The sequence below is a fragment of the Thamnophis elegans genome, chromosome 7 (assembly GCF_009769535.1).
Source record: "Thamnophis elegans isolate rThaEle1 chromosome 7, rThaEle1.pri, whole genome shotgun sequence".
Lineage (NCBI taxonomy): Eukaryota > Metazoa > Chordata > Lepidosauria > Squamata > Colubridae > Thamnophis > Thamnophis elegans.
This window is the reverse complement of record NC_045547.1, coordinates 4,123,536-4,138,351: the sequence shown is the minus strand read 5'-3', so window position 1 is coordinate 4,138,351 and position 14,816 is coordinate 4,123,536. Positions and strand designations below refer to the sequence as shown.

Sequence of the window (14,816 nt, the reverse complement as noted above, 5' to 3'; positions counted from 1 at the left end):
AACAGGCCCCTCTGTTCTTCTGCCTCGCTGATGTCAGACTCCGGAGGCTCCGGAGGCAGTGTACAACTCCCAGATGGCCTTGGCCCCCTCTCTGCCTCCTGTTGCAGCAGATTGAGGTTTGTAATCTACTTACAAAAGACCAGGACTCGATACCACAAAGGTGCGAGAGAAACAGGTTTATTTGATGCATCGAGTTCAGCGTGCTCACACACCAAAATCTGAACTGCCTGGGCTCTGCCCAGGATGCTACTTTTATGCCGTGTTCCACACTGTGCATTCTCAAGGCGTTTCCATACACGAGACAAGCATGACATTTCGAAAAAGAGAAGTTCACTTTGGAATGTTACAGCGAAGTACATAGGAGAAATACAAAAAAGAGAAGTTCCTATAATGTCTTAAGCTGTCAGCAGTTTTTGGTTCCACCACAAAACCGCGGTAGACAAAAGCGCGCTCGACGAAAGCGCGTACGTGACATCATCACAGCACGACGAAAACATCGCGCTGTGATCGATAAATGTAAAAATAAAGCGAAAACCTAACCCTAAACCTAACCCTAAACCTAACCCTGACCCTTAACCTAAGCCTAAATCTAACCCTAAACCTAACCCTTAACCTAACGCTAAACCTAACGCTAACCTTTAACCTAACGCTAAACGTAAACCTAACGCTCTAAACCTAACCCTAACCCTTAACCTAACCCTAACCCTAACCCTAAACCTAACCCTTACCTTTATGTGAATCGGCTTGCTTTAATTTTATTTTTATTTCAATTTTTAATTTTTTTCGTCACGCTGTGATGACGTCAAATGCGCGCTTTCGTCGAGCGCGCTTTTGTGGACCGCGCTTTTGACTGGTCACGGCAGTTTTTACCTCTGTTCTATCTCTCACCCACGCCTGGCTTCCTGTGCCCCTCTTTTACAGGGTCTTGCCACACTGTTCAGCCCTATTTTTAATACTTATGAGGAAGTTGGAGAGAAAGTTCACTCCAGCTAAAAGTCAACTTTGGAACTCCAGGGCACTAGAATGAAAAGCCAAGCTAATATGAATTTATAAGGTCCATTCTAGTAAGATCACCTAACCTGGCCAGCCACTGGTGGGTTTACCTGTGCACCCCCTCCTGCATCATTCCCCCCTTTTGAAACTGTCCGACTCGGCTGCCAACTCCGCTGGCGAGCCACAGCAGGGGTAAAGGAGCCGCCTGGGTTAGGAGTGGCGTCCTTACACCCCGAGTAAATACATTCATTAAAAACCAGAGCAAAAATTAGCCGGGGAAAAAAACATCCTGCGATCGATAACAAAAGGAAGCAGGCACCGTTCGGCTAGGTTTAAGGGAAGAAAAGCGGCTTGTTGCTAAGGTTACCACTTCCAAGGACAAGTTGAAACGACAAGTTACCTTTATTCTGGGCCGGGTTGTCAATGTTGAAATTCCCATTCCACACGACTGTCAGATCCACCGGCAGGCTGTTAATCTCCATCCCGTCATAGGAATACTAAACAGGGAAGAAGGGAATAAAACAGACATCAAGACGCCTGTTGATCCGACTCCTGGTTTGTCACCGTACGCAAACTGAGTTTTTTTAAAAAAAGAATACCAACAGTTGCAATGGGACTATCTGTTTGGATTTTGAGGGTTTTTTAAAAAAGACAACAACTCCAAAAACTGTTGGAAAAATAGCATTTTTAACGGGGATTAGCAATAGCAATAGCCGTTAGATTTATATACCACTTCATAGGGCTTTCAGCCCTCTTTAAGCGGTTTACAGAGTCAGCATATTGCCCCCAACAACAATCCGGGTCCTCATTTTACCCACCACGGAAGGATGGAAGGCTGAGTCAACCCTGAGCCGGTGAGATTTGAACAGCCGAACAGCTGAAGTAGCCTGCAGTGCTGCATTTAACCACTGTGCCACCTCGGCTCTTTACTGGATTGTTGACCAGGAATGTGTTGTGGCCCACCAACAGAGCTGGCAGCAGAGATGGACAGTGAGGAGGTTGGGGAGGAAGATGGGCCAGTCCTGGAGTCTGGGAAAGGCTCTGATGAGGGCTCTGTGTCGGAGGCAGAGAGGGGGCCAGGGCTGTATGACAGTTATCAGCTGCCTTCAGAGTCGGACATCAGTGAGGCAGAAGAACAGGGGGAGCCTGTTCCCATTGTGTGCATGCACAGAGCTGCCAGGAGAAGGGAACAGCTAAGGAACAAGGGCCAGTCGTGGAGTCTGGGGAGGGCTCTGATGAGGGCTCTGCGTCGGAGGCAGAGAGGGGGGCAGGGACGTCCGACAGTTATCAGCTGCCTTCAGAGTCGGACATCAGTGAGGCAGAAGAACAGGGGGAGCCTGTTCCCATTGTGTGCATGCACAGAGCTGCCAGGAGAAGGGAACAGCTAAGGAACAAGGGCCGACTCTGGAGTCTGGGGAGGGCTCTGAGGAGGGCTCTGCGTCGGAGGCAGAGGGGGGGCCAGGGCCGTCTGACAGTTATCAGCTGCCTTCAGAGTCAGACACCAGTGAGGCAGAAGAACAGGGGGAGCCTGTTCCCAGTGTGCACATGCACAGAGCTGCCAGACGAAGGGAAGAGCCAATGCGCACATGCTCATTTTGCAGGTGCCCACGCCCCTTCCTCACATGCACCCAGCCTTCTGCGCATGTGGCTGGCCTCAAAAACGTGTCTAAATAGGACATCATAGAGCCAGGGCAGGTGGGCGGTTTCCACTACTGGTTCGGGTGAACCGGTCCGAACTGGATGAATGCCACCTCTGTTCCCTCGGTTATAAAAGGTCCATCGTTCCCCACCTGTTTTAAAGAAACTATCCATGGATACAGGTCAAGTTACAACAGTTGATTTAGGGACCTTTCAAACTTACAAGCTGCGAATGACGTATTCTTCTTTAACGAGATTTATTAAGGGGAAAGGAATGGGTTACAAGAATTCCTGCAGCTGAAAGTTTCCCCAAGTATTTCAAATGAATAGATCTGTGAATATTGTATTATATTGCATTGCATTGCCTTGTATTGCACACATAGTCCTTGACTTACAACCTTTCATTTAGTGACCATTTGAAGTTATGAGGACTTATGACTGTTTTTCACACTTACAGCCGTTGTAGCATCCTCATGGTCACATGACAATGAATCAGGTGGTTTGCAACCGGTTCATATTATGACGGTCACAATGTCCCGGGGTCACGCGATCCCCTTTTGCGACCTTCTGACAAGCAAAGTCAAGAGGGAAGCCAGATTCACTTAACAACCGTGTTGCTAACTTACCGACCACGGTGATTCACTTAACAACTGTGGCAAGAAAGGTTGCAAAATGGGGCAAAGCCCACTTAACAACTGTATCGTTTAGCAATGGAAATTTCGGGCTCAATTGTCATCATATGTCGAGGACTTCCCTAATTGTGAAATGAACATTTAGATTAACAAGCAGGAAATGCTCATTTAGACAATCGATTAAATGCAAACTTATTTGCAATTATTTGCCAGGGTTTCCAGCGACTGTTATGCTCAAGGTGCATCTGTATTTCTTGTAAATCAAACCTCTCTGGGAAAAGGCATGAAATATACTTTTCTAAAAGCACTTTAGACATGGACTGGCAAGATGGCATCCCTGCGTCTCTCTCCCATGATTTGGGGGTTGGAAATGAAGGAGGAAAGCAGAGGGATTTTATCATTCATAGGGTAAGTTTTTTTCTGAAAGTTCCCCAATCTCCTTTCCTTTCCTTCCCCAGTGCAAATAGATAGAGAACCAGCGTAGGCTATGAAAATTGGAGAAAGAAGGAAGGAAGGAAGGAAGGAAGGAAGGAGAGAGGGAGGGAGGGAGGGAGGGAGGGAAGGAGGAAGGCAAAAAGGAATAGATGAGAGGGGAAGGAAGGAAGATGAGGGAAGGAATGAGAAAGAGAAATGAATGAAGAAGGGAGGGAGGGAGGAAGAAATAGATGAGAGGGGAAGGAAGGAAGGAAGATGAGGTAGGTATGTATGTATGTATGTATGTATGTATGTATGTATGTATGTATGTATGTATGTATGTATTTAGAGTCACAACCCCTGGTATGCCCAAATATGGGAGGAAGCCTACTGCTTCCTTTCTCTGTCTATCGGCTCATCACAAGAGACCATCCAGACAGAAACCCAATATTTTTACTGTTGCCTTTGTTACATTTGTGTTGTATTTGTGCTGATAAATATTTGTGCTGATATTTGTGTTGTATTTGTGCTGATAACAAATCTGCCTAAGATGTAATGCAGCACAGGTTCTAATCCCAGTAAGGGTATGGCTAGCTTATGAGAGCTAAATAGCTTGAAATAGATCTATACTAGTCTCCCTTTATTTATTTATCAGCACAAATACAACACACACACAGAAACACACACACATCTATCTATCTATCTATCAAATCTATCTATCTATCTATCTATCTATCTATCTATCTATCTATCTATCTATCTATCTATCTATCTATCTATCATCTACCTACCTACCTACCTACCTACCTATTTATTTATTTATTTATTTATTTATTATCCTTTGACCAGATCATATGTTTCTCACACCCCTCGGCTTGTGTGTTCTGTTAAGATACAGCCTGTTGTGCCTTAAAATGGCTTCTACTGTACAGCACAGCGGAGTTGCCCTGGTAACGGCTTCACAGTACTCCACAAGGGGGCTCCCTCTGGTAAGGGGGAAAATCCAATCTTAGCAATTACGTTTGGTCCGGATGTTTTCCCACCTATAAATAAATAAATACCAGGACAATGGTGAGTTATCAGCTAGTCATTTTTTTAAAAATCAAAACCAATTCCTGCCAGCCAGAGCTAGCCTTCGCCCCAATCCGTTTTTCTTCTCTGTGTAATCTTGGGCTTAGAAGAATGCGCTCTGGAAGATAGCCACTGGGGTGGGCGAGGGCAACACTTGGGCATCAAATCTTGCAAGCTCGAATGATGAGTAATTAACCCAAGGCAGAAATATGATGTGAGAGGGACATGGGGGGGGGGGTTGGGTAGCCCCCTCGTACATCTCCTGGCGTCATTTGACATTAGTTCCTCTTGACTGCATGGCTACTCCGAGCCGAGCTGATGGCTATGAATCCTTCATGGCCACTGAGGCTCTTAATTAAAAGGACAACATCTGTCGGAAAGGCAACAAGCAGAGGCCAGAAGATGGACCCTCAGCCAGCTGCAGGGATGGAGAGATACCAGCAGGGCGGAAGACACATGCGCGAAGCTGGAGATGGGTAGGGGGTCCCTCTATCCCTGAGCAGATTGTTCCATTCTCAAGATGGTGGTGCCGGGATCGGCTGCGGCTGCGTTGGCTCTGTCTCATAGAATATATGTGGGTATATGCATAATTCTGTATTTCTTTCTCTATTTATGTATTTGTTTTGTCATTTATGTAGTGTGTATTGGAGGTGGTGACCCTTTGAGAGCTGCTTGCAATGAAATTTCATTTTAATTATGGTGATTAGCGTACATTCAAAGTGACAATAAAGTTATTCTGTTCTGTTGTGTTCCGTTCCATTCCGTTCCATTCCATTCCATATTCTATTCTATTACTTATTCCATTCCATTCCATTCTATCCTCCGTTCTGTTCTGTTCTGTTCCGTTCCATATTCTATTACATATTCCATTCCATTCCATTCCATACCATATTCTGTTCTGTTCCGTTCCATTCTGTTCCATATTCTATTCTATTACTTATTCCATTCCATTCTATCCCCTTTTCTGTTCTGTTCCGTTTCGTTCCATTCCATATTCTATTACGTATTCCATTCCATTCTATCCCCCGTTCTGTTCTGTTCCATTCCATTCCATATTCTATTACATATTCCATTCCATTCCATTCTATCCCCCGTTCTGTTCCGTTCCATTCCATATTCTATTACGTATTCCATTCCATTCTATCCCCCGTTCTGTTCTGTTCCATTCCATATTCTATTACATATTCCATTCCATTCCATACCATGTTCTGTTCTGTTCCGTTCCATTCCGTTCCATATTCTATTCTATTACTTATTCCATTCCATTCTATCCCCTTTTCTGTTCTGTTCTGTTTCGTTCCATTCCATATTTTATTACATATTCCATTCCATTCCATTCTATCCCCCGTTCTGTTCTGTTCCGTTCCATTCCATATTCTATTACGTATTCCATTCCATTCCATTCTATCCCCCGTTCTGTTCTGTTCCGTTCCATTCCATATTCTATTACTTATTCCATTCCATTCTATCCCATGTTCTGTTCTGTTTCATTCCATTCCATATTCTATCCCATGTTCTGTTCTGTTCTGTTCCATTCAATTCCATTCCATATTCTATTCTATTACTTATTCCATTCCATTCTATCCCCCGTTCTGTTCTGTTCTGTTCCGTTCCATTCCATATTCTATTACGTATTCCATTCCATTCCATCCCGTTCTGTTCTGTTCCGTTCCGTTCCATATTCTATTACATATTCCATTCCATTCTATCCCATGTTCTGTTCTGTTCCATTCAATTCCATTCCATATTCTATTCTATTACTTATTCCATTCCATTCCATTCTATCGCCCGTTCTGTTCTGTTTCGTTCCATTCCATATTCTATTACTTATTCCATTCCATTCTATTCAACGTTCTGTTCTGTTCTGTTCCATATTCTATTCTATTACTTATTCCATTCCATTCTATCCCCTGTTCTGTTCTGTTCTGTTCCATTCCATATTCTATTCTATTATTTATTCCATTCCAATCCATTCTATCCCCTGTTCTGTTCTGTTCCGTTCCATTCCATTCTCTATGTTCTGTTCTAGTGATGGTGAACCTTTTCGGCACCAAGTGCCCAAACCGGAATGAGCGCAGCTGAGTGCCAGAAACACGAAGACCAGCTAGCCGGTGCGCATGCACTCACCCGAAACTGGAAGAGCAGCTGGCGACGGCGTGTGTGCGTGAAAGCCAACTGGGTCGCTTTGGGCCAATCACCAGGAGGAGTGAGTTCTAGTCCCAAAGGCAGCTGGGTGGCTTTGGGCTAATCATCAAAAGACAGTGAGTTCTAGTCCTGCCTTGTGACTTTGATCAGGAGACGGTGAGTTCTAATCATGCCTTAGGGATTAAGCCAGCCGGGGGTCCTTGGGCCAATCACCAGGAGACGGTGAGTTCTAGTCCTGCCTTAGGCATGAAAGCCAGCTGGGGGTCTTTCGGCCAATCGCTAAGCGACAGTGAGTTGCAATCCCACCTTAGGCACAAAAGCCAGCTGGGGGACTGCGGGCCTATCAGCAGGAGACGAGGAGTTCTAGTCCAATATTAGGCACGAAAGCCAGCTGGATGACTTTGGGCCAATCCCCAGGAGACAGTGAGTTCTAGTCCCACCTGATGACTTTGGGCCAATCTCCAGGAGACAGTGAGTTCTAGTCCCACCTGATGACTTTGGCCCAATCCCCAGGAGCCAGTGAGTTCTAGTCCCACCTGATGACTTTGGGCCAATCCCCAGGAGACAGTGAGTTCTAGTCCCACCTGATGACTTTGGGCCAATCCCCAGGAGCCAGTGAGTTCTAGTCCCACCTGATGACTTTGGGCCAATCCCCAGGAGACAGTGAGTTGTAGTTCCACATTGAGCATGAGATTTTGGGCTCAATTGCAGGTCGTAAGTAGAGGATTCCCTGTATATGGAGATGGCATTTGCAGAAAACAATGTGAAGAGGATGTTGGTTAAAAAGGCCCGGAGTCCTTCGGGATTGGGCGGCATATAAATTTTGATAATAAATAAATGATAATAAATAAAAGCCGAAAGGAAGACGGAAACGAGCAAATGGGGCTCAGCCCTCCAGGAATTTATTTACAGAATCCATTTGTCTCCAACAATAAACCAGTCTCTCAAAATAGATCAAAGCGGCTGGCACACAAACACACACACTGGTATCTGGCCTCCTAATTCTTGGACACAATTTTACCAGGGGAAGCACAGAATGGCATATATAATACGTACGGATAATGTTTGAAGAAGAAAATAGATGACTCTTGCCTTCCCTTCTGAAGTCTAGAAGGCGCCCTCTCTTTCTGACAACAACAACAACAACAACAACAACAACAACAACAGAGACAATCTCTGAAAGGACAAACAGCAACTGTGGCACAGAGGTCCTTGACTTATGGCCATAATTGAGTCCCAAATTTCTGTTGCTATGCAACCTTTCTCATCATGGTTGTTAAAAGTAGCACAGCAGTTGTTAAATTAATCATATGGTTGTTATACGAACATGGCTTCCCCTTTGGCTTTTCTTTTTCAGAAGGTGGCAAAAGGGGATTGTGTGATCCTGGGAAGCTACGACCGTCATAAATATGAGTCAGTTGCCAACCATACACAGATAAATTGTCTATCATCTTTCTTTCTTTCTTTCTTTCTTTCTTTCTTTCTTTCTTTCTTTCTTTCTCTTTCTTTCTTTATGTTTCTTTCCTTCCTTTCTGTCTGTCTGTCTGTCTGTCTATCTATCTATCTATCTATCTATCTATCTATCTATCTATCTATCTATCTATCTATCTATCTAATCACCTACTTCTTTCTGTCTATCATTTCTTTCTTTTTCTTTCTTTCTTTCTTTCTTTCTTTCTCTTTCTTTCTTTCTTTCTGTCTGTCTATCTATCTAACCTACTTCTTTCTGTCTATCATTTCTTTCTTTTTCTTGCTTGTCTTTCTTTCTGTCTGTCTGTCTGTCTATCTATCTATCTATCTATCTATCTATCTATCTGTTTCTATTTATCTATCATTGCTTTCTGTCTGTCTGTCTTTCTGTCTGTCTATCTCTCTAATCACCTACTTCTTTCTGTCTATCATTTCTTTCTTTCTTTCTTTTCTTTCTTTCTTTCTTTCTGTCTCTGTCTATCTATCTATCTATCTATCTATCTATCTATCTATCTATCTAATCACCTACTTCTTTCTATCATTTCTTTCTTTTTCTTTCTTTCTTTGTGTCTATTTATCTATCTATCTATTTGTTTCTATTTATCTATCATTGCTTTCTGTCTGTCTGTCTATCTATTTCTGTCTGCCTGTTTATCTATCATCTATTCCTGTCTGTCTGTCTGACCATCCATCCATCCGTCCATCTTTCCCCTACTTCTTTCTGTCTGTCTATCATCTATTTCTGCCTGTCTGTCTGTCTATCTGTCTCTCCATCCAGCCACCTACCCACCCACCCACCTAACGCCCTACTTCTGTATCTCTCATCCATTTTTCTACTTCTGTACACCTTGTATTATTGCTAAACAAAATATTTTCCCAGCTGCCGCCTGGACCGTTCCCCCAGAGCCCCTCCTCCCTCCTCCCTTGCGGACGGCGCTTACTCACGGAAGTGTTCTGGCACTGGACGCTGGAGCTGTTGAACCTCAGGGCCGGCACCCGCTTCTCCACGCCCTGGATGGTGATGATGCACTCGTAGCCCCGTTGGCCGGACTGCGGTTGGGGTAAGTTCTTGGCCTTCAGGGTGATGGGCTTGATAACATCTACGGGGACCAAGATCTTGTTGGCCTTCAGCAGCTGGGGACAGTCCTGCACAGAAAGCAGACAGAGCCCAATTCCGGGAGTCAGGACAGAAAGTGTCATGGATTCACATTTTCACATGCATCTTCTTCTTTTTTAAAAAGTTTTTTATTGAACACAAATTAAAACATTGGACACCGTGTAACCATCCTGGCAAAGTCTTTGTCATACATACTAAGACACAATACCATAGCAGAGTTGGAAGGGACCTTGGAGGTCTTCTAGTCCAACCCCCTGCCTAGGCAGGAAACCCTATACTGTTTCAGACAAATGGCTATTCAACATCTTCTGAAAGACTTCCAGTGTTGGGGCATTCACAACTTCTGGAGGCAACTTCTGTTCCACTGATTAATTGTTCTCACTGTCAGGAAATTTCTCCTCAGTTCTAAGTTGCTTCTCTCCTTGATTAGTTTCCACCCATTGCTTCTTGTTCTGCCCTCAGGTGCCTTGGAGAATCCCTCCCTCCCTCCCTCTCTCACTCCTTCCTTCCTTCCTTCCTTCCTTCCTTCCTTCCTTCCTTCCTTCCTTCCTTCCTTCCTTCCTTCCTTCCTTCCTTCCATAGAATAAAATAGAATAGAATAACAGAGTTGGAAGGGACCTTGGAGGTCTTCTAGTCCAACCCCTGCCTAGGAAGGAAACCCTATACCATTTCAGACAAATGGATATCCAACATCTTCTGAAAGACTTCCAGTTTTGGGGCATTCACAACTTCTGGAGGCAACTTCTCTTCCACTGATTAATTGTTCTCACTGTCAGGAAATTTCTCCTCAGTTCTAGGTTGCTTCTCTCCTTGATTAGTTTCCACCCATTGCTTCTTGTTCTACCCTCAGGTGGCCTGGAGAATAGTTTGACTCCCTCTTCTTTGGGGCAACCCCTGAGATATTGGAAGATGCTATCATGTCTCCCCTAGTCCTTCTTTTCATTAAATTAGAGATATCCAGTTCCTGCAACCGTTCTTCATATGTTTTAGCCTCCAGTCCCCTAATCCTCTTTGTTGCTCTTCTCTACACTCTTTCTAGAGTCTCCACATCTTTTCTACATGGTGGCGACCAAAACTGAATGCCGTATTCCAAGTGTGGCCTTACCATGGACTTATAAAGTGGTATTAACATTTCACGTGATCTTGATTCTATCCCTCTGTTTATGCAGCCTAGAACTGTGTTGGCTAACACAGATATAGCGTTAGACATTATAACCACCATGCTTATTTACATTTGGTCTATTTAGTATTTACAAATATAAATACATCGTATATCCAGTCATGCTGCTTTGTTTTTATCTCATACATTTTCACTGTTATAGTTTCATACATAATTCTAATCTCCCTTCTATAAATCTTAGTCCTTGCTTATTTTGGGTTTTCCTTTTTTGTTCCAACCATCGATAAAATTTGTCCCAGATCTTATAATATTCTGATTCATCTTTGTTCTTCAATTCCCACGTCAATTTATCCAGTTCAGCACAAGTCAGAATTTTCCTAATTATTTCCCCTTCTTGTGGAATTTCCCTGTTTTTCCAGTTTTGGGCAAAGACCATTCTTGGTGCCGTAACAATATGTATTGTTAAGTAAATTACCCCCTTGTTATATTTATTGTTCATGATTCCCAAAAGAAATACTTCTGGTTTGAGTTCTATTTCCTCTTCGGTTATCTCTATCAGCCACTTTTGGATTTTGCGCCAATGTTCTTTTGGGGTTTTTTGGGGCACAACCACCACATATGGTAGTATGTGCCTGGTTCATGACCACATTTCCAACAGTTTGGTGCTAAATTTCTAAAGATGTTGGCTATTCTCGCGAGTGGGAGATGCATCTTCTTGAACCCAGGTTTGTGACATGAGTGTATTAGGAAGACTACCTGATATTCGCGGGCTTTCCTTTTCCAAGATAAGGTGCTACTCCCCCACCCCACCCCTTCCCCTATACACACCCCTTCCCCTATACACACCCCTTCCCCTATACACACCCCTTCCCCTATACACACCCCTTCCCCTATACACACCCCTTCCCCTATACACACCCCTTCCCCTATACACACCCCTTCCCCTATACACAGCCTGGGGTCAAGAAAGTGTTGTCCACACATAAAAACTGACTTGAGATCGGTTTCAGGTCTCCGGGATAGGAATTTTCTTATTTTATTTATTTAAATCCCACCTGTATTGTTTTTATATGCAGCTTCATGGCAAGAAAGCATATCGAATGCGCTGACCGCCTCTTAGTTTTTCTACTGCAACAATCCTGTGAGGTGGTTTGGGTTTGAGAAAGAGGCACTGCCCCAAAGTCACCCAGTTGGCATTCATGCCAAAGGCAGGACTAGAACTCACATCTCCTGGTCATTGGACCCAAGTCATCCAGCTAGCTTTTGGCCTAAGGCAGGACTAGAACTCACATCTCCTGGTAATTGGACCCAAGTCACCCAGCTAGCTTTTGGCCTAAGGCAGGACTAGAACTCACATCTCCTGGCCATTGGACCCAAGTCACCCAGCTATCTTTTGGCCTAAGGCAGGACTAGAACTCACATCTCCTGGTCATTAGACCCAAGTCACCCAGCTAGCTTTTGGCCTAAGGCAGGACTAGAACTCACATCTCCTGGTCATTGGACCCACGTCACCCAGCTAGCTTTTGGCCTAAGGCAGGACTAGAACTCACATCTCCTGGTCTCTAGGTCAAAGTCACCCAGCCGGCTTTCGTGCCTAAGACGGAACTATAACTCACACTCTCCTGGCCATTGGCCCAAAGCCACCCAGTCTGCTTTCATGCCTAAGGAAAGACTAGAACTCACATCTCCTGGTCTCTAGGTCAAAGTCACCCAGCCGGCTTTCGTGCCTAAGACGGAACTATAACTCACACTCTCCTGGCCATTGGCCCAAAGCCACCCAGTCTGCTTTTATACCTAAGGCAGGACTAGAACTCACCAACTCCTAGTTTTTAATCTGGTTCCTTCACCGCTAGACCAACCCGTGAAAATTACCTATGGTTTTTATGTACCAATTTGATGCTATTTGGCATCGGAAGACAGACAGAGTGATACAAACAATCTCAACATTGAATTCAGGTGGGAATGGTTTTATACCCACGTCATCAGTACAAAATCATCAATCGTCATATTCTATCATCCTATTCCACGTATGGCCCCATATTGTCTCATCTTCATTATAATCTAGCTAAACTGTCTGAAGGGATTACAAGCCAAATGTGCAAATTTTACCCTTTTTATCAGCCATGCTCAATTAGCCATCCTTTGGTCTGAAAGTTTTCGAACAAATTGGGGAAACCATCCGATAATCTTTATAATGAATCCCACCGTTGGGTTTATATATATTTCCTAAAGCATATCAATTGCAAAGGGCAACAAATTGTTTCGTTTCCTGATGTTTCTTTCCGGATGGCTATTAAAGTTAATTTAATATCTAAATAAATGTTAGATCGCTGGATCTCTGTACAAGTATGTAAAAGAGGGAGAGATTGTTCTGCATGAAATAGCCATATGACAAAGAATTCTGGAGGGGAAATGTCATATGGATACGTTTTGATTTAAGGTTGCTCAACATTTATTTCCTATACAAGCAAGTCTTTTTTTAAAAAAATGCATGAATGCTCCGTTCCACAATGCAGTTCTGCTGGGAATAAGCACTCAACAGTATTAAAATAGGCTATGTGTTCAAAAAGCCACCCCAAATAAGACAATAGTGCTCGATCAATACAGTCCATTGTATAATTAAAATGACACAATAATTAAATAATCTCTATGAATTCTAGGAGTTGAAGTCCGCCCATCTTAAAGTATGATGGCTGAGGAATTCTGGGAGTTGAAGTCCATTCATCTTAAAGTATGATGGCTGAAAGACTCTGGGAATTGAAGTCCATCCATCTTGAAACATTTGGCTAGGGAATTCTGGGAGTTGAAGTCCGCTCATCTTAAAGCATACTGTTTGGGGAATTCTGGGAGTTGAAGTCCACTCATCTTAAAATATGCTGGACAGGGAATTATGGGAATTGAAGCCCATCCATCTTAAAGTATGATGGCTGTTAGATTCTGGGAGTTGAAGTCCACCCATCTTAAAACATTTGGCTGAGGAATTCTGGGAGTTGAAGTCCGCTCATCTTAAAGCATACTGTTTGGGGAATTCTGGGAGTTGAAGTCCACTCATCTTAAAATATGCTGGACAGGGAATTATGGGAATTGAAGCCCATCCATCTTAAAGTATGATGGCTGTTAGATTCTGGGAGTTGAAGTCCACCCATCTTAAAACATTTGGCTGAGGAATTCTGGGAGTTGAAGTCCACTCATCTTAAAGCATACTGTTTGGGGAATTCTGGGAGTTGAAGTCCACCCATCTTAAAGTATGATGGCTGGAGGATTCTGGGAGTTGAAGTCCACCCATCTTAAAACATTTGGCTAAGGAATTCTGGGAGTTGAAGTCCACACCTCTTTAATCATGCTGGGCAGGGAATTATGGGAGTGGAAACCACCATTTAAAGCCTGCTGTCTGAGGACCCTACAACTATCACAAATACATGCCAGTTGCCAACCATCTCAATTTTGATCGTGTGACTGTGTGTGTGTGGGGGGGGGAGGAATGTTGCAACGGTCGTTTGTAAAAACGGTCATAAGTCCCTTTTTTCAGGGCAGGGCCATTGTAACTTAGAACGGTCACTAAACCAATGGCTGTACGTCAGTGGTGGGTTTCAAAAATTGTTCGAACCTACTCTGTGGGTGTGGCCTCCTTTGTGGGAGTGGCTTGCTGCCCATGTGACCGGATGGGAGTGGCTTGCCATCCATGTGACCGGATGGGAGTGGCTTGCCGCCCATGTGACCAGATATGAAGATTCTGACGACACTTGTCAGAACACATAAATTACCTCCCACACAGCCCTGGCATGCATAAGAATAGGATGTAAACTTGTTTTTTAAAAGGCATCTTTGGTTTGTGTTAAAACAACTTCAACACACACAATGTTCTGATTGCACCACAAACGCAGTAGTCATCCTTACCTTTCACAGAGGCACTGAGTTTTATAAATAGGAGCATGATAGTGTAGAATAATCATATCCAAGGACCAGCGGTGGGTTTCAAAAAATTTTGGAACCTCTTCTGTAGGTGTGGCCTGCTTTCCAGATCCACTGGTAGAACCTCTTCTAACCGGTTCGGTAGATTTGACGAACCGGTTCTACCGAATAGGTGCGAACTGGTAGGAACCCACCTCTGCTATACGTCGAGGACAGAGGTGGGTTCCTACCAGTTCGCACCAGTTCGGTAGAACCGGTTCGTCAAATCTACCAAACCAGTTAGAAGAGGTTCCACCAGAAAGCA

At 43.9% G+C, this 14,816-nt stretch overlaps 1 protein-coding gene across 1 annotated transcript in view; it reads right to left on the bottom strand.

Annotated features, from left to right (window-relative positions):
* Positions 1-14,816, bottom strand: part of PLXNA4 (plexin A4) — a gene marked incomplete at its 5' end in the record, with an annotated part of 249,592 nt that overhangs the window by 111,981 nt on the left and 122,795 nt on the right. The window contains 2 exons of the mRNA XM_032221475.1: positions 1,394-1,490; positions 9,309-9,509. Coding sequence (XP_032077366.1) covers positions 1,394-1,490; positions 9,309-9,509 — 298 coding nt within the window. The remainder of the gene's footprint in view (positions 1-1,393; positions 1,491-9,308; positions 9,510-14,816) is intronic.